Here is an 18814-nt window from a genome sequence, read left to right on the forward strand (position 1 = left end):
GAAGATATCCAAAAAAGTTTTCACAAATATCAAAAAAGATTTCACTTAGCTGAGAGCTCGGCTGAAACGCGGCTTTATGGCTATGCGGCAAACGAGATCTGTGGTAACAGGGATAAGGGCATTCTGTGTAGAGATTCAGCTTGAAAGTTTTTTTAGCTGGCCCAAGCTTGGTAATAGGCCAACTCGGTTCCGAGGGCTTGGAACCGAACAAAAAGTGATGAATGGAAAGAAGATTTAAATATTGGTCTTATGCAATTAGAAAGTTGTAAGCATATAAGATTTTGCTTTAGCAAAACTTTTGTGAATGGCAACAAGTCTGAAACTCAAGTCTGTCATTATTTAGTGACTGCAATCTACAGCACATTATCTAAAAGCCACATTTTTTTTTGAGGACAGACCACAAATATGAAGGAAAAATCAGGAAAGTTGAGATTTATAGCACACACACACACACACACACACACACACACACACACACACACACACACACACACACACACACACACACACACGCACACACACACACACACACACACACACACACACACATACACACACACACACAACGTACACATTACTTACAGATACTCGTATGACCATACCTCAGACATTGTTTAAGATCAAGTGAATGAATCAATTTGTAAACAATGGGCCAGAAATCTCTCTCAGTTTGCTGCTGTCAGAAACATACAGTACAACTCCCCTCTACCCTCTCAACTTCTTAGCTCAAGGATTAGAAACCAAGGCACAAAATCAGGAACAGATTTTAAATTGTTCATTTATATACTTAAAAAGTTACTAGAATAACAAACTTTTATCAATCATTTTTTAAAGGATACAAGTCTGAAAATCATACCCGATGTGATTACTTAGTAACTACAGTCCACAACAATTTTCCAGAAAGCCTCACAATTTACAAGGAACAGACCAAAATAGCTCTCAGATTCTGTAAAAAGCCAAAAATAATGAAGAGACAAAAAGAGACAAATTTTAAACATTATTTTATATAGTTGCTAACCACTTCAACCCACTGAACTAAGACTGCCTTTTCAGGGATGGGCTGGGAGCAGTCTGATTAACTGACTTCCTCACAGGTTTACAGTAGATAAATGGAGATGAAAGGATTCAAACACTGTACTTTATACTATAGGAAGCAGTTCATTAACATAAGTGCAAGATAACTCCAAACTACTTAAAACATTAGTACAACAATACGTGTTGCATTGAAGCGCACTCTCTAAACAATAACAGTTGTGAAACTGTAATGACTGGCTTTATTGACTGACATTAATCCTCAATGATTTACCACAAAAAAAGAAGTTATGTGCTCACCATAACGTTCCATGTGTGTTGTCCCTTTAGCCTTCATTCTGTATTGACTGGGGTTTGGAACCGATCCTTGGTTCTGACTCAGCTGTTTACAAAAGCTCGAGGTCTTCAAGTAGCTCATGGCTTACACCCTGTCCCATGATGCACTAGGGGATTCCCCAGAACTTGATTGATGATAAACTAGTATACACATATACAATTTTACTAATTTACAAGCCTAGAAGAGGGTCAGAGAAAAAATTAAGACACTAAATAAATCCTCACGGTCCTCCAGGAGCCAAAGGCTGGGGGTAGGAGGGTGGGGTGTAAGAATGAAGGCGAGAGGGACAACATACATGGAACTTTATGGTGAGTAAATAACTTCTTTATGTGATGTTGTCCTATCTCACCTTCATTCTGTACTGGTTGAGACAGTGTCCCTAGCACCATCTTTCTTGGGTGGATCAAGGGAGAACATTCTTCAGAACAGTGGATCCAAAGGAGGGTCTGTCCCTGCAGACCAAATCAACTTTGTAATGAGTGATAAAGGTATGAGGTCTTGCCCATGCTGCTGCAGCACAAATGGTATCGATTGGCAGTTTAGCCTGAAAGGCCAAAGAGGTAGACACAGCTCTGGTAGAATGACCTTTTACTTTGTCAGGAAGTTGTTTGTTCTGGGGTTTGTAGGTAAATGTAATACAATCTGACAACCATCTAGAAAGAATAGTCTTAGCAACTGGGGCACCTTTTTTTTTGGTCTGAGAAGGAGACAAATAACTGGTCAGTCTTCCTAAAGTCTTTTGTTCTGTGCAAATAGAAACGTAATTGGCTATGAACATCTAGTTGATGTAACATGTACTCTGCCTTACTGCCATTGTTAGGGGGAAAAATGGTAAGTCTATGCATTGGTTCAAATTTGATTCCGAGCATACTTTCAGTAAAAAGGATGGGTTTGTACGGAGTGAAACCCGGTCCTTGTGGAATAGCATATATGGGGGTTTGATAGACAGTGCTTGTAACTCAGAAACCCTTCTAGCTGAAGTTATAGTTACTAAGAAAAATGTCTTCCAGGTTAAGAACTTCAGGTTACAGGATGATGCAGGTGCAAAGGGTGGAAGTATCATACAGGATAATACAAAATTGAGGTCCCATGGGGGTAGAGGTGGTTTAATGGGTGGCCTTAGCAGAATGGTACCCCTCAAAAGGCTTTGTAAAGTTTGTGGGACATAACATTTGGCCCTGTTTCCCCTAAATGGAAATTAGAGATTGCTGCCAATTGAACCTGAATAGTAGCTGTAGCTGCTCCTTCATGAAAAAGCTTTGCTAAAAACTCCAATACAGAAAATATAGGTGCAGAGAAAGGGTCAATATGATTTTCCAAGGCCCAGGAGGAAAATCTTTTCCATTTGCTGACATATAATTTCCTCGTAGAAGCTTTATGAGAAGAGATCACAATATGTTGCACTGAAGGTGAAAGGTCAGGTAGCCTGGCTATGTTTGGAATTGAAGCAGCTATGCTGCCAACTTGAGAGTTTGAAGAGAAGGATGCAGCAGACCTGACGGATGGGTCAGAAGATCCAGAACTGGCTCCGGAATCCAAGGCTCCACTTGAAGATGAGGCCACAGGAAGGGGAACCAGATTTGACGAGGCCAGTATGGGGTGATACGTATTAAGGTACTTCCCAATACTCTGTCTTTCTGAGTAACTTTGGGGATCAATGGGAAGGGAGGGAAAGCACAGAGGATACCTGTGGGCTAATCATGTACAAGTGCATCCCATGGTGACTCCCCCGGAGGAGGGATTAGGGCAAAATAGCTGCTGCATTTGGCATTCATGGACGTGGCAAAAAGGTCGCAGCAAGACTGACCTCATTTTTGGAAAATTATTTCCGTTATCTCTTGTTTTAGGCACTCATGAGGCATCAAAATAGGCCTGCTGAGTTTGTCTGCTATCATGCTGGATTGCTATCAGAAAGCGTTGGGAGGAGGTCGCCCATTGCCATACTCTCAGAGCCTCTTGACAAAGGGGGTAAGATCTGGTTCCTCCTTGCTTGTTTATGTACCATACAACTGACATGTTTTCTGTCTGGACTTCAACAGTTCCCAGAGGAAGAGAGTACTGGAATGCTTGGAATGCTAAGAACACTCCTCTCATCTCTAGGACATTAATGTGCAAATGGGCCTTGTGATATTGCCAAGTGCCCTAGACTGTCTTTCCCAGATAATGCCCCCCCCCCCCCATCTGGGAAGTGTCTGTGGTCACTGTGGCTAAAGGTTGCGGGAGAACAAATGGTCGACCTAAGGTCACATGAGTTGAGTGAAGCCACCAATGAAGATCTTTCCTGCAAGATTCGATTATTATGATCTGGTGGGACATGAATAGTTCCTGCATGGACGACTGAGTGAACAGTAGCCACTGTAGAATTTTCATGTTAGGTCATGCCAATGGGATCAAGTTTATTGCTGCTGCCATGGTCCCTAATACTTTTAGAACTACTGGCTTGAACTTTCCTTTTGAACAGTAGACTGATGATCTGCTGCTGAAGGGTTTGTACTCTTTCCGGGGGAAGCTTTACTATCATTCTTGAAGTATCTAAATCTGCTCCTATAAAAAACGATATGTTGAAATGGCAATAAGGCAGATTTTTTTGTAATTTATTGTGATTTCTAAATGAGAGCAGAGTGCCAATGTGGTGTCTCTCACCTTTATTAGTAGATGCTCGGTGGTGGCGGTTAGGAGTCAGCTGTTTAGGTACGGAAACACTCGGAATCCCAGGCACCTCAAGGGAGCCGTGACTACTGCTGTGCATTTGGTGAACACTCTGGGGGCTGTAGTGAGACCAAATGGCAGAGCTCATAACTGGTAGTGACTGGATCCCAGCTGAAAGCGCAAATGACTCCTGGATCGCTTGTCCATTTTTATGTGGTAGTACACATCCTAGAGATCTATACAGCACATCCAATCATCTTTTCCCAGAAAAGACAGTATCGACTGCAGTGTTACCATCTAGAACTTTGACTTTCTTACAGATTTGTTCAGTCTGCTGAGATTCAGGATGGGTCTCCAGTCCCCTGTTTTCTTTGGAACTAAAAAGAACCTTGAGTAAGTTCAGGATTCTATTTGGTCTGCGGGGACTGTTTAGATGACTCTTTTTTGTAGCGACTTTTGTATTTCTAAGGTTGCCTGTTCCCTTTGGATGAGTGGAACATATGGGATGTTATTTGTGACTGGGACGGGAAGTGAAAAGGGTATATAATAACCTCTGGATACGATGCTTTGTACCCATTTGTCTTTTGTTATGCAGACCCCCTCTGCCACATGATCGACGTCTTCCGTTACTGCTTCCCCCTCTGCCCCTGGGGGAAGAATCACCATGTGTCTTGAAAAACTCACTGGGATTTCCGGAACCACATTTTCCCCCCTTTTTGACCTTTTGGATATGGTCTAGAAGGTAGGGAAAAACAGACCCCTATGGCAGAGAGAGTCTTTCCTTCTTACTCACACCTAGAGTGTCTTTCACTTTAGCCCTGAATAATGACAAGCCATCGAAGGGGGCATTTACAAAGGTAGACTTGAAGAGCTCCGCTAAGTTACACAAGCATATCCAGGAATGCCTCCTCAGAGCAATACCTGAACTCGTTTTCCTACCCACTCCATCAGCTTCATAGGATATGAGCCTCATGGAGGAGTTTACTACTGAATTTAAGGTGGAGAGCTAGGAGGTAACCTTATCCAACACTCACGCAGCTACAGAACCTTGAAGAGTATTTCTAGCTCCTTCAGGAGATCTCTCTGCAATCTGGTAAAATGTGTGAAATAATTCAGGGACCTGACTGTATATCTGTCCATTGTCTGAGAGTCTTTGTTTGGAGGAGGGACAGATGAGAATGTCTCCGACAGTTCCTTTTTTGTGGCTGCCACCACCATCATAACATCTACTGGGGCACCTTTTGTAAGAAAGGTTTTATCCTCAGGGGATGTGATAAGTGTATCTAGTCTCCAAGGGACAGTCTCCACTGAATCTGTAGTCTCCCATGCCTTTCGACAAACTAGGTCCATAAGTTCGTCAAAAGGCGAAGACACCCAAGTTGCTGAAGGGTGAGACCCAAAGCCCTTCAGGTAAAGAGACTCCTCTTCAGAAGGGTTGATGGGCTTCCTGCCACCTCTCTACTTAAGTACATCTAGGATGTCTGCAAAGGAGACATCCTCAGAGGGTGACCGTGGGGAAGCTTCTGAGTCATCGAGGTCTGTGTCTTAGGCGACTGACTCTTCTGGGGAGACCAAATGCTTCCTCTTGCATAATCTCTTCTGAGAGACCTCTTCAGAAGGATATTCTGGGGAGGTTTCAGAAGATACGGACTCACCCGATGGGGCATCCTGAGGCTGTGGGTCTCCATGTCTGTGTAGATGCAGTTGTGCTGAGACAGACACTGGTGCCTTAGGGGGAGGAATGAATGTATCCAAGAGTGGAGGTTCCCATGGGGACAACGCTCTCCTCATCGCTGCAAAGGCCCCCCGCTCATGACCCAGAGAAACTCCTGGCTCCGAAGAACCAGAAGACATCCCCGGCACAACAGGGGTTGACTACGAAGCTGATGTAGGAGCCAAGCTCACCTGCGCCAATGACCCGAGAGGCAAGTTCGGATCCGACAAACGTCCGATCTGACTGTCCTCCCTGGACCTGACTGGAGACCATCAGCTCTTAGACTCCTCGAGCTCAGATGGCACCGAGGAAGTCAGAGCAGTAGTCAGGGCCAAATATCCTGGAACAGGTCTCGGTTCCAACAGTTCCACTACTATCGGTTCCATGCATTCCTGCTCCAAAAGACCAAGTTAGGTCGGACGACGAATCAGCAGTGACAATGCAGGTTGAGTCGGTTCAGAAACCCTATGGGTTGGCTCTGATAACAGTTTGGCTAGTGCTGGTGTCCTCAAAAGTCTCCACACCATGTGATCTACATCATCATCAGAAAGGCTCCTGGAGGGTCGATAGGAGGGAGCAGGGGACCTTGCAGCCTGTAAGACTGGAGAGCTAAGGGTCGGAGAAACTGGTTCCAATACTGGGGACTGGCTCCAAGTCTGAAAAGCCAACGGTTAAGACCTAGGAGGAGCCGAGGTAGATGGTCTCTTAGACCATATAGATTTCGGTTCCGGAAGCAGATATTTTTGGCAACTTTTTGGAAGGTTCTGATTCCTCTGAAGAAGTTGAAGAGGATCTTTTGCCAGATCTGTCAGATTTCTGAGACGGGAAAGAGGTCTGTTTTTTGGGCACTGACCTTCTTCTAAGGCCTCAGAAAAAGAAGTTTTTAGTAATCCTTTTAAAATCAGCATCTTTCATTTGAGAAGAACCCTACAGTTGAATGAATGGCAAATAGAGCAAGACTCTTGCAAGTGTACTGCTCCAAGGCAGTACACACACACTGTATGACCATTTGTTATAGACATCTTCTGAGTGCACTTAGTGCACTTTTTAAACCCCAAGGGTTTGGTATCTTTCGATTGCTTTGACAAAGCAGAAATCACACTACACTATAGATAACTAACACACCACACCAATTATATCTCTAAATAGGGAATAAACAAGGGAAAAAAGCTCTCTAACTAAAATGGGCTAATCTGCTCTCTAACTAAAACGAGCTAGCTTATAGTTTAAAGAACACAGTAAAACATGGCACACCAAAAAAATATATATTTACAATGGAGAAATGCCCTCTAACTCAAACAGGCTAACAGAAAACTAGAAATACAATTCTCTCTCTCTCTCTATATATATATATATATATTTTTTTTTCTAAGATAACAAAGAAAACTTACATCTATAACACACAGCACAATTCCAACATTGGATAGCAAAAAACACAAACAGCCAAGCCAACTTTCTATTTAACTAGTAACACACTAATTTAAACTAGGTATCAAAACTACTGCTCAAAAGGAGCCTACATTGCACACAAAAGCTGGGATACGGGAAATATAGGCCTTAAAATAGAAAATGATGGTCACAGATAAACAGCAAAGAAACTAATGGACTAATAAGTTCATTATGTAAAGAAAGTGGAGAAAACTATGTTTTAAAACCACAACAGAAGAATAAATTACTATTTTTCTATAAAGAAGTAAATATTTATGAAAGAAACTTAGCCACAGCCAGTTGAAGCACCCAATCTGTTTAGCAGCAAACGAGATCTGGGGAATTCCCTAGTGCATCATAGGATAGGGTGTAAGCCACAAGCTACTTGTAGACCTCGAGCTTTTGTAAACACCCGAGTCAGAACCGAGGATCGGTTCCAAACCCCAACTAGTACATAATGAAGGAGAGATAGGACAACATCACATCAAAATGTTAATGAGGAACAGGCATATACGTGATACACAATCAGTGATGTTCTGCAAAAATGGCGAAAGATAAAAGGCAGACTATTCTAATTCACTTGAAAAGTTAACAGAACAACAGATTTTGCATCAACATGCATTTTTGTTTCATAGGTACTTAACAGACTATTATCTGTACCTTCATAACTCTATCCATACATTCCCAAGAAGTTTTAGCCTTTGTATTTTAAGTGCGAAGAACTCAATGAAGAGTATGAGGGAAAAGAGTGCTAAACCAGGGGTGAATTTGAGGTTACTCAACCATTCGTCTAGATTACACTTGAATAGTGAATCTCCTGAGCTTCTGACCAACAAAAACTGAAATAAGTGGCACTGCTGACTGCAAACCTTAGTAATTTATCAGAAAATGAAGAGATGAACGAAGGTCTGGCAGTTAGTGCAGAGAATTAAGGCACTAAGCTTTTAGTGAGCTGTTTTCTGTAGCCAAGAATATATGGTTTGACTTTTTCTACTTCCATTTTCCTACTGTGTGACTTTGAGCATGTCACTTAACCAGACATTGCACCTGGGCTACCCATTTACTTGGTTTAAAAGACAGAAAAACAAAAGGATAGGGCAAAAGTATAAGGCAAAATGCTTGTACAGTTTCTGAACAATAAGAACAGAGCTGAATCATAGTCAAATGGGGCCCTTGGCAGGATAGTTGTCCAGGACCCCCTACCACCAGCCATCTGTTATAGACATCTTCTGTGTGCACTTAGTGCACTTTTTAAATCCCGAGAGTTTGGTATCTTTGAATTGCTTTGACAAAGCAGAAATCACACTACACTATAGATAACTAACGCAGCACACCAATTACATCTCTAAATAGGGAATAAACAAGGGAAAAAAGCCCTCTAACTAAAATGGTCTAAGCTGCTCTCTAACTAAAACGAGCTAGCTTGTAGTTTAAAGAATACAGTAAAACACGGCACACCAAGAAAAAAATATATCTACAATGGAGAAAAGACCTCTAACTCATTCATAGTTAATATTTTAACATAATGCTGTCCAGTTTATTCACAGCCAAAGAATAAACACACTGTTAACAGTCAACAAAACAAGGATTATACTCAAAGAACATGGCTTATGCAATTAAGCAAGCTCCTATTTACTACAATGGATTCCTTCCTTTAAACTATAACTGCTCTGGGATGCAGTACATACAGAACACACACACAAACACAAACACACACACACACACACACACACACACACACACACACACACACACACACACACACACACACACACAATCTGGCTATCAATAACAGCCAATTATTCAACTGAATACATTCAATGTTTGTTTGTAATAAAAGGAATGAATGAATACATAAATAATGACTGAGAAGTGTATTTCAGCTCACTGCTGTGAGAACCAGACACTGCATCTCATTGCACTTTTCATTCCCTTCCAGCGTCTTTGCTCAAGAACCAGCAATAGAGACCCAAAGATTAGAAACACATTTGAAATCATTCTCTTTTATACTTTTTACGTTTTAATAGCAAGCATTTTCTGAAGTACAGGCAGTATAAAACTCATATTCTTGGTATTATCTCATGACTGTAATCCATAGATATTTGCCAGATAGCCACAGATTTTATGTGGAGCAGACCAAAATAATTTTCACCTTCTTTCATCAAGAATACTGGACAAAGCCAAAAATAATAAAGGGTGGGACAAAGGCTCCAAAATGGACTCATTTTAAATACTATTTGCTATCCATTTGTTAATCAGATAAACCCCTTTGATAAAGTGTCTCTTTTCAGGCATGATCCAAGAGTTCTGTCTGAGTCACAGGCTTACAGTCACACAGTAGGCTAAATGGAGACGGGAAGATTCAAATCCTGTACTTTTGGCTACAGGAAGCTGTTTGATAGCAGCTCACAGCCAATTGTCAAACATGTCATTTAAATTGTTAACAGAACAATAGGTGTTGTACTGACATGCATTTGCTGAACAAAGGGAAATGAAACTCGAATGACTGACATTAATTGACTGTAATACTCAATGACTTACCAAAAAAGTTAATAGATATCTGGAAGTTGGTATGGAGGATTACAGTTCCACACTCCTAATGAGCTGCCTTTGACTGTTAAGGGTCCAGGTTTGATTCTTTATAGCTCTATTTGCCTACTGCATGACTTTGAACAGATCACTTAACCAGATAATGCTCTTCTGGTTTTAAAAAAAATGAACTTTCTGAATGGAATATTTGAAACTCACCAAGCTTAGATGTTTGAGTTGCATCTGGATGTCTTTGCATCTAAAAATCTTCATAGACACAGCACGCACATACATAAAAAGCCATTCTCCCATAAGTTCATGCTTCTCCCTGTGAAATGAATATGTTTCCATGGCTGGGAAAAGACCATGCTTCAATTTACCATGCTCAGACAGACTTCTTGCTGAGGTGGCATAATCTTTGCTTTCCTGCAGATACTAATGCTGCATGGCTCACAGCTGTGAATGTTCTACCTCTAGACATACATTTTTATTTCAGTTGTTATATTGGAACTCATTCACCTTCTACTGTAAACAGGTTCTGATTAAGTGGAACTCCCGAGCAACACAATTAAATAAATTAATAACTATACCCTGCCTCACATGAAAAGCAATGGAACACACTACTGCAAACTAGAAATGAATTAATTACTACATATTTATTTTTAAAGAGAATCATACCCTAACAAATAGTTGCCTCTGGACAGGAGAACTCCAGAAAGCAAAAACTTAGAAGATGGAGATCTCTGTTGGGAACCTGGAAGCATTCCATTATATCAAGGGACAACTCACTGACAGGTACATAGTTCATTTTCACTTCTCTAGTGTCAGGCTGTGCACAGTGAAAGATGAAGCTAAAAGCTCTATTTCTTTACGATTTCAAAACTGGTATAAACATCAGCAGCAGGGGTATGGGGAGTGCTGTCTCCCACATACGGGATACAGGCAGATGGCTTAGTTTCCTGGAAAAAAGTGCTTACGCATTTATGAAAATTAATAACTGCTAACTATCCATAGTTGTTGAGATGGATGGTGGTTGTTCCGCAAATTGGTTTTCAACAACTTCAATAAATATTGCCAGTTTCAACAGCTGAAACTTGAAAAGCTACAGCTTGACGACTTGGCTACTGAAATAATGAATAAGACGTGAGTTTCAGGATGAGAGTAAAGAGCTTCCTGGGAGAACTACAAGTGGGGTGAAAAGCAACTTGACAGGCAGATTGGGACTTTGTTGTTAAGGATGGCTAAAAACTATTCCAAGGAAGAGAATCATGTAAAACAGCAGGCAGAAAAAAACACCTTTCCTGAATTATAATTAAGTGTAAAAATGATCAAGGACTGTCAGAGGTTTCCTAATATGAAAAACTAGTTAAGCCCCCAGTTCATGAGAGAAATGCTATCACATTTTTCTTGTTTTTAGCCAACACACGTCTGTCTATCTATCTGTCTATATACATATGTATACATACGCATCCACACACACTGTACCTTACATTTATGTCTGGTCAGACATAAAGCAGTCATGTAGCAGAGCTTTTAATTTTGAGCCAGTGCTACAATTAAACTACTATCTGATAAGAAATAGTTGTTGGAAAAGCCCTATCATACTAGTTCTAAAACATGATGGTAGTGTTCACTTTTGTAATCACTTCATGAGATTCAACAGTATCACCAAATTTGACAGCTACTCTATGCCCAGGGTAAATCAGTTGGTATCTACCCCAAAATTTTACAAATAGATACTGATAGATTACCTTAACCAAACAGGCTAAGGGAAAAAAATTTGCAGGTCAATGGCAGATGGATTCCGTCTCTCCCTTCAGTCTCTATGGGGCTGCAGCCACACTCCAAAGCCTAATGTATCAAGTACTGAAGCCTCACCATTCCTTCACTTGCATATATTTGCATGATTTAATTATCCACTCTGAAGACATCTTCCCAATATTCAATTGGCACTGGATTCCTTTAGGCATGCTGGGCTCACTGTAAATCCTCTTAAGTATGAAGCAGAAATTATTAAGATGAAGTATCTTGGTTATGTAATTTTGAAAGGGTTAATCAAATAAACGAAAGATAGAAAAAAAAAAAAACAGAAGCTACAAAAGAACGGCCAGTTCCCCCAAACAAAGAGGCAGGAGAAAGCTTTTTTGAGTCTTTCTGAAGTATTATAGGATGATTATCCCCAGTTTGCTTCTATACTCTGTCACCTTACAAACTTAACTAAAAGGGTTTACCTACTACTGAGTACAGCACTGTTCAAAATTATAATACTAAGTCACTGCCCTCCTTTTAAAAGGTTGTGTATTGTCTTTCGGCTTTTCCCAGTTAGGGGTCGCCACAGTGGAACCCTGGTCCGCTAATGATTGGCAGTAGATTTTCACGAACGTCGAGGTGCCAGCTCGACATTCAACCTTCAACAAAGGCACGCCCATTTACGTGTGTCTTTCGAACACCCACCCAATCGCGGGGAGGACATGCAGACTCCACACAGAAGGCAATCCCCGCACTGCAGCCGAGAATCGAACGGGAGAACCTCTTGCTGTGAGGCAACAACGCTACCGCTGCACCACCGCGGAAGTCCCTCCTTTTAAAAGGTTACAGTCCATTAAAACAATCATACAGTCTAAAGTACAACCAAAATGATGCTATATCCTTGCTAAGACCACACTTCAAAACAAACATACCTATCAACTAGAAAAGCTGTTGAGGATGTTGAGATCAGTAGTAAAGTTTGTAAGAATGTACTTATTTGTGTTTTCATAAATAGTTTCATGATAGGATGAATGATTAGTGTTGTGAAGAAATACTGGCATGTTTTACAATCAGACATGGAACTAAATAGTACTTGTTTCAACCTCAACAAGGTTTGTGTCCAGAAAAGGTACAAGTAAATCACATAGGATAGTGCCCACTAATTTTAATATTTAACCATTATATATAGAGAAGGTTATAATAAAAAAAGTGGGAGATCTGAGGCTTGAGATGAATGTGGGTGAATAGATATGTCTTTCATAATAAAACAACCACCATGTAAATTTGAATGTGTCATATATGTGTTGAAATGTCCATGTAATAAACTGTATATACGTGAAACCAAGAGTGGCCAATAATAATACTGAAAAATTGAAATTTTAAAAGAAAATATTGGAGCATATAACAGACATAAAGAACCAAAGAACAACAAGGCAGATAGGTAGGTATTTTATAGAGCAGTGACAAGAAAGAAACACAGTTAAGGCATATGTCTTTGCTACAATGTCTAGCGTACGCAAGAAGTACTAAGAAATGATCGCTCCTACACAAGGAGAGTTATTTTATATTGAAATATGTAACTTATAGTCAACATGGATTAAATGTGGAAGTTAACTGAGAAGTATTTTTGCTAACTGTTGTTATGAGTGTATATTTCTTTAAATGAGTTGAATATAAAGAGTGAAAGGAATTACTATCTACTTGAAAGGCTGTAAAGCTGAAGCACTAATGAGTAGAATAAACAGGACAAATCAGTCAACTGTGTCATTAACCTGTTATCAGGGCTCAGTATTTCATATTTACTATTGCTCTGATATCCCAGTTTATAAACTGTATGTGCAGTATCAAATGATGGAAAAACTTGACATGACTGTTCTAATTACGCACTTTCCAGGAATAAGTTTCACAATGCCTGTTACACCACTTGATGCTTCATACGTATGGCTCTCTGTCACCAAAGAGTATTCAACTGAAAAAAATGAAGATTTCAGAAAATTCTTTGTTAGATATATCCAGACAGACAATTAAAGTTACACAGAATAGAGAGCCTTCTGATCAGGAATAATAAAGCAGATCTATTTTTAGATTCCAAAATATCTCCTCACATCTTTCTCAACATTTTAAAACAATCCTAAGAGCAATTTATCTTAGGAAGATTATGAAGAGGATTAAGTTCATACTGCTAACCTGAAAGCCATTAAAGACATTTCAGTGGGTCTTACTATTAAGGTAATTTTTTTAACCATCAGGTTTAGTGGATGTGTTAAATGCAAACTTACTTACTAACAAATTTGGTGTATACAGTTTCTGTTTAACATATTTACATTAAAAGAAAGCACTAGCAGAACATTAAACAATAACATGTTGATATTCTCTGTTATACAACAGGCCATTTCTAACCTTTGTGAGCAGCAGGAAGAGGTAAATGTGTACATGAACTTCACATTGTAGTACATTAATGTAAACAGCTTTTAATAGTAAACAGGGTAGATATCAATTTAAATCAACAAGTTACTGTCTTACTTTGACACATGATGCCAGAAATGAAAGAATTATAAAAATAATAGCCCTATTCATGCATCAAAGACTTCAGCTAACATACTCAAATTTAAGGATAACTTGCTGCCTGGTCTCACCTGACAGACAATGATAGTTGTTTCTAATGGCAATCAGCTAACAAAACTGTGAATTTATAGCCCACCTATTTTGTTCATCCAGAAATGATTTTATCCTTTCATCAACTTCATTGCAAATGTACAAGTAAATCAGCTTATGTTAATAAAGCATATTTTTGAGAGGGTAAGTATGTGCGCCACAGAAATCTTCTTGAGGATAGAGCAGCATCCATTATACATATCCAATTTTTTTCTTATTTAATTGATTTACAAGTAGAATAACTATCACAGCTCTGTGGCAGTACAGTTATTCAACAAAAATTTGTCAGTGTAATTATATCATCAAACAAAGTCAATCGTTTAGGAAATGAATAAGAGCATAATTTACAGATGACACTTCTTTAGCCTTGGGCAACCATTTCTTTGACTTAAGTAAGCTCTTTTAGAATAAACAAAATGCTGTATAAAAGCGTCTGCAGGCACCATGCCAGTAATAGCTGGCAGACAACATTTAATGAGTAAAGTTTTTACCTGTCTTCCTGGGAGACCTTTCATCCCTCGAGGTCCAACTGCACCCTGCAGGAAACAGAATATTTCAGAAAGTATGTATTGCATGACTAATGCATTAAATGTTGCCATTACTTCTTTATACCCTGTAAATTCAATGTGAAAATTGTTTGTTTTACTTTTTACAATGTATTACTAAACATTGTTTTGACAGTGTTATTTTAGCTCGTCTGTTATCAGTTAGAATACATATATCAGAAGATCAGAAAGAAACAACAAAACAAAACTCCAGTAGCAATGGAGGTGAACAAAAATTATTCTTATCAAAAATAAAGGCCTGTAACATGTCATTAATAAGTACCACTATAAGGAAATATTCTTTTCTTTTACAATATTTTATTAGTTTGAAGCTGAATATGGATTCCTTAAATAAGTATACAATTAATGATTTGCTAATGCACAAATATCTTGTACAGTGTAATAAATGCTATGCATAATGAAAGGTAACAGCTGATAACATTGGTGATCCATATTCCTCATGTCAAAAGTTGGACGATTTGCTTACCTATGTTAGAAGTAAATCTAGACTTAATGATGGTAATTGCACTTGTGCAATTGGCATGGCTTGGAAAAATAGAAGTTATGTTCTTACCATAACGTTCCATGTTAGTTGTCTTCTTCTCGCCTTCTTCTTGCTGGATGGGTTCGGAGCCGACCTCGGCTCCGACTCGGCCACTCTAAAAGCTCGAGAGTTGGTTCCACCGGCTCGAGGCTCCCCTTATATCCCACAATGCTAGGCGAGAGTTACCTCAGATCTCGTTTGTAAGCTAACCCCAGCTTATAATAGTTACAGAATAACTCTAAACAGAGTCCACCTCTAACAACAGGGAGAAAGAAGGGTGACCTACATCCTGATTCAGGAGATATGCAAGCAGCATATGTCTAAGAAAGAGGTGGTAGAAAGAGAGGTCACAATCACAACTCCTCTAGGTCTGTCCAGGCCAGGGGGAAGGAGGGTGGGACGCAAGAAGAAGGCGAGAAGAAGACAACTAACATGGAACGTTATGGTAAGAACATAACTTTTATATGTTAAGTTGTCTATCTCACCTTCATTCTTGCTGGATGGGACCGCGTCCCTAGCACCTTGTCCCGGGTGGCCTAACGGAACAGACTCCTGAGAACAGTGGAACCAAAGTTAGCTCTATGCCTAGAAGCTAAATCCAACTTATAATGAGAAATGAAAGTGTGAGGAGTAGCCCAAGTAGCCGCTGCACAAATGGTGTCAATAGGCAGTCTGTCTTGGAAGGCTAAGGAAGTAGCCAAAGCTCTTGTAGAATGGGCCTTAGGTTTATTAGGCAGCTTTTGGTGTCTAATTTCATAAACGAGGGTAATCAGAGATGTAAGCCATCTAGATAATGATACCTTTGAAACTGAAAGTCCCTTTCTGCCTTCTGCATAGGAGACAAACAGTTGATCAGATTTTCTGAATTGTTTTGTTCTATCCAAATAGTACCTCAACTGACGATGAACATCTAGCCAGTGTAATTTTTGTTCAGACCTATTGGAATATTCTGGAAAAAAGACAGGGAGGTCAATGCTTTGATTTAGATTTGACGTCGAGACTACCTTAGGTAAAAAGGACGGGTTGGTTCATAAGGATACCCTGTCCTTATGGAACAATAGATAAGGAGGTCGACAGCTGAGTGCATGAAGTTCTGAGACTCTTCTAGCTGAAGTAATAGCTACCAGAAAGAGAGTCTTCCATGATAGCAATTTTAAAGAACAGGATGCTGCAGGTTCGAAAGGGGGTAGAATCAAAGAAGTAAGAACTAAATTTAGGTCCCAAGGAGAAGGAGGATTTCTTATAGGAGGTCTGAGAAGAAAAACTCCTTTCAAAAGGCTTTGCAAAGCTTGTGGGACATTAAGGCAGACTCAGAAATACCCACATGAAAGTTAGAGATAGCTGCCAATTGAACTTTAAGAGTAGAAGGGATGAACCTGCATGGAAGAGTTCAGCTAGAAAATCAAGGACTATTTGGATGGAAGCAGTGAAAGGATCTATGTCCCTTCCTTGAGCCCAAAATGTGAAACGTTTCCACTTACTCAAGTAAATCTTCCTAGTGGAAGATTTATGGGAAGCTATCAAAATATCTCGAACAGAGTGAGATAATTGAGGAAGCCTGGCTAAGGTTGGAACTGGAGGAACCAAGCAGTGAGGTTCAGAGAGGGAGGGAGCGATGTAACTGACCCGATTGATGGATCAAAAGGTCTGGAACTAGGTCCAGATGCCAAGGTCGCTCCAGTAGAAATTGATGTAGAAAGGGGAACCACACCTGTCGAGGCCAGTAAGGAGCAATGAGGATCAACGAGGCCTTCTGAGCGATAGCTTTCTGTATCACTTGAGAGATTAGTGGGAAGGGAGGAAATGCATACAGAAGTCCCGGGGCCAAACTTGGACTAGAGCGTCTCTGCTGGGTTGGCCTGGTAAAGGGAATAGGGTGAAATAATGTCTGCACTTGCTGTTTTGGGGAGTAGCAAAAGATCGCAGCAAGGCTGACCCCACTTGAGAAAAATCTCTCTCACAACAGAGTCTTTCAGAGACCACTCGTGAGGCATGAGGATAGCTCTGCTCAATTTGTCCGCTATTTGATTGGACTTCCGGGATGTGCGTTGCTATCAGCAAACGCTGAGAAGAAATTGCCCATTGCCACAATCTGCGTGCTTCTGCACACACGGGGTAGGACCTGGTTCCGCCTTGTTTGTTGATGTACCACACTACAGACATATTGTCTGTCTGGATTGCAATCGTTCCCAAGGGGAGAGAGTCTTGAAGGGCTTGCAACGCTAAAAGCACTGCTCTCATCTCCAGAACATTTATGTGCAAGTGGCATTCGTCTGGTTGCCATGTGCCCTGGACCGTCCTGCCCTGATAATGCCCCCCCCACCCGATCAGGGAGGCGTCCGTTGTCAGAGTAGCAACCGGATGGGGGGGAAAAAAGGGTCTTCCCACCCAGAGCTGAGGGAAGACATCCACCACATGAGATGATTTCTGCACGCCTGCGTGATCATAATGGTGTGGGACATTGGAAGTTGCTGGTATGACCATTGTGTAAAGAGCATCCATTGAAGGATTCGCATGTGGAATCTGGCTAATGGAAGCAGAGGTATGGCAGCCGCCATAATTCCCAACACTTTCAGAACTAACCTGGCTTTGATTCTGTTGTTGTTGAAAAGGAGTGAGACCAGTCTGTGTATGTCTGTTATTCTCTGATCTGTTAGCCTCGCAGACATGTCTACTGTGTCTAGATTTGCGCCTATGTAGGTAATAGTACGACAAGGCGACAAAACAGACTTTTCGCAATTTATTGAAATGCCTAACTTTTGACAAATGCGAAAAGTGTAATCCCTGGCCATCAGAAGGAGACGCTTGGTGGGAGCTGTGAGGAGCCAGTCGTCCAAATATGGAAACACCTGGAATCCTTGTCGTCTCAGGTGAGAAGCTACCACTGCCATGCATTTGGTAAACACCGGGGCAGTGGTGAGACCAAAGGGCAGGGCCCTGAATTGAAAATGACTGGTTCCCAGCCTGAAGCGGAGGAATCTTCTGGAGCGTCTGTTCATTTTTATGTGATAGTACGCATCCTGAAGGTCTATAGAGCACATCCAGTTTCCTTTTCCCAATAGGGGAAGGATGGACTGCAGCGTGACCATCCGAAATCTTGTTTTCTTGACTGATCTGTTCAAGATACTGAGATCCAAAATTGGTCTCCAGTCCCCTGTTTTCTTTGGAACTAAAAGAACCTTGAGTAGATTCCGGATCCTTGCTGGTCTGCTGGAACTGGCTGAATTGCTCTTTTTGCAAGCAGTTTTGAAATTTCCAAAACCGCTAGATCCCTTTGCGCGGGTGGAACATCTGGAAGGGATTTTTTTGATTGTTTCGGAATGCGAAGAAAGGGGATAGAATAGCCTTCGAAATGATAGACTGTACCCATTTGTCTTGAGTCAGGGATAGCCAGGCTTTTGGGTACAGTGACAACCTTCCCCCGACTGCCTCCGAAGGTGGGCAGCCGGGCAACACCTCAGGGATGCTGAAAGGGCTTATCAGAGAAGGCTTCTCGATTGCCCTGGTTCTGCGGAGCCCCCCTGCCTCGAGGGCGACATCTACCATTGTTATTCCCGCTTCTGCCTCTGGCGGGTAACGACTTTGTCGTCAGGCGAAGTCCCTTGATTTTGTTTACGGAACCACATTTTCCC

At 40.9% G+C, this 18814-nt stretch overlaps 1 protein-coding gene across 1 annotated transcript in view; it reads right to left on the minus strand.

Annotated features, from left to right (window-relative positions):
• Positions 1-18814, minus strand: part of COL24A1 (collagen type XXIV alpha 1 chain) — a 3617818-nt gene that overhangs the window by 1998258 nt on the left and 1600746 nt on the right. The window contains exon 12 of the mRNA XM_044086026.1: positions 14585-14629. Coding sequence (XP_043941961.1) covers positions 14585-14629 — 45 coding nt within the window. The remainder of the gene's footprint in view (positions 1-14584; positions 14630-18814) is intronic.

This window comes from Protopterus annectens, chromosome 10.part0 (genome assembly GCF_019279795.1).
Source record: "Protopterus annectens isolate FY-2018-M chromosome 10.part0, PAN1.0, whole genome shotgun sequence".
NCBI lineage: Eukaryota > Metazoa > Chordata > Ceratodontiformes > Protopteridae > Protopterus > Protopterus annectens.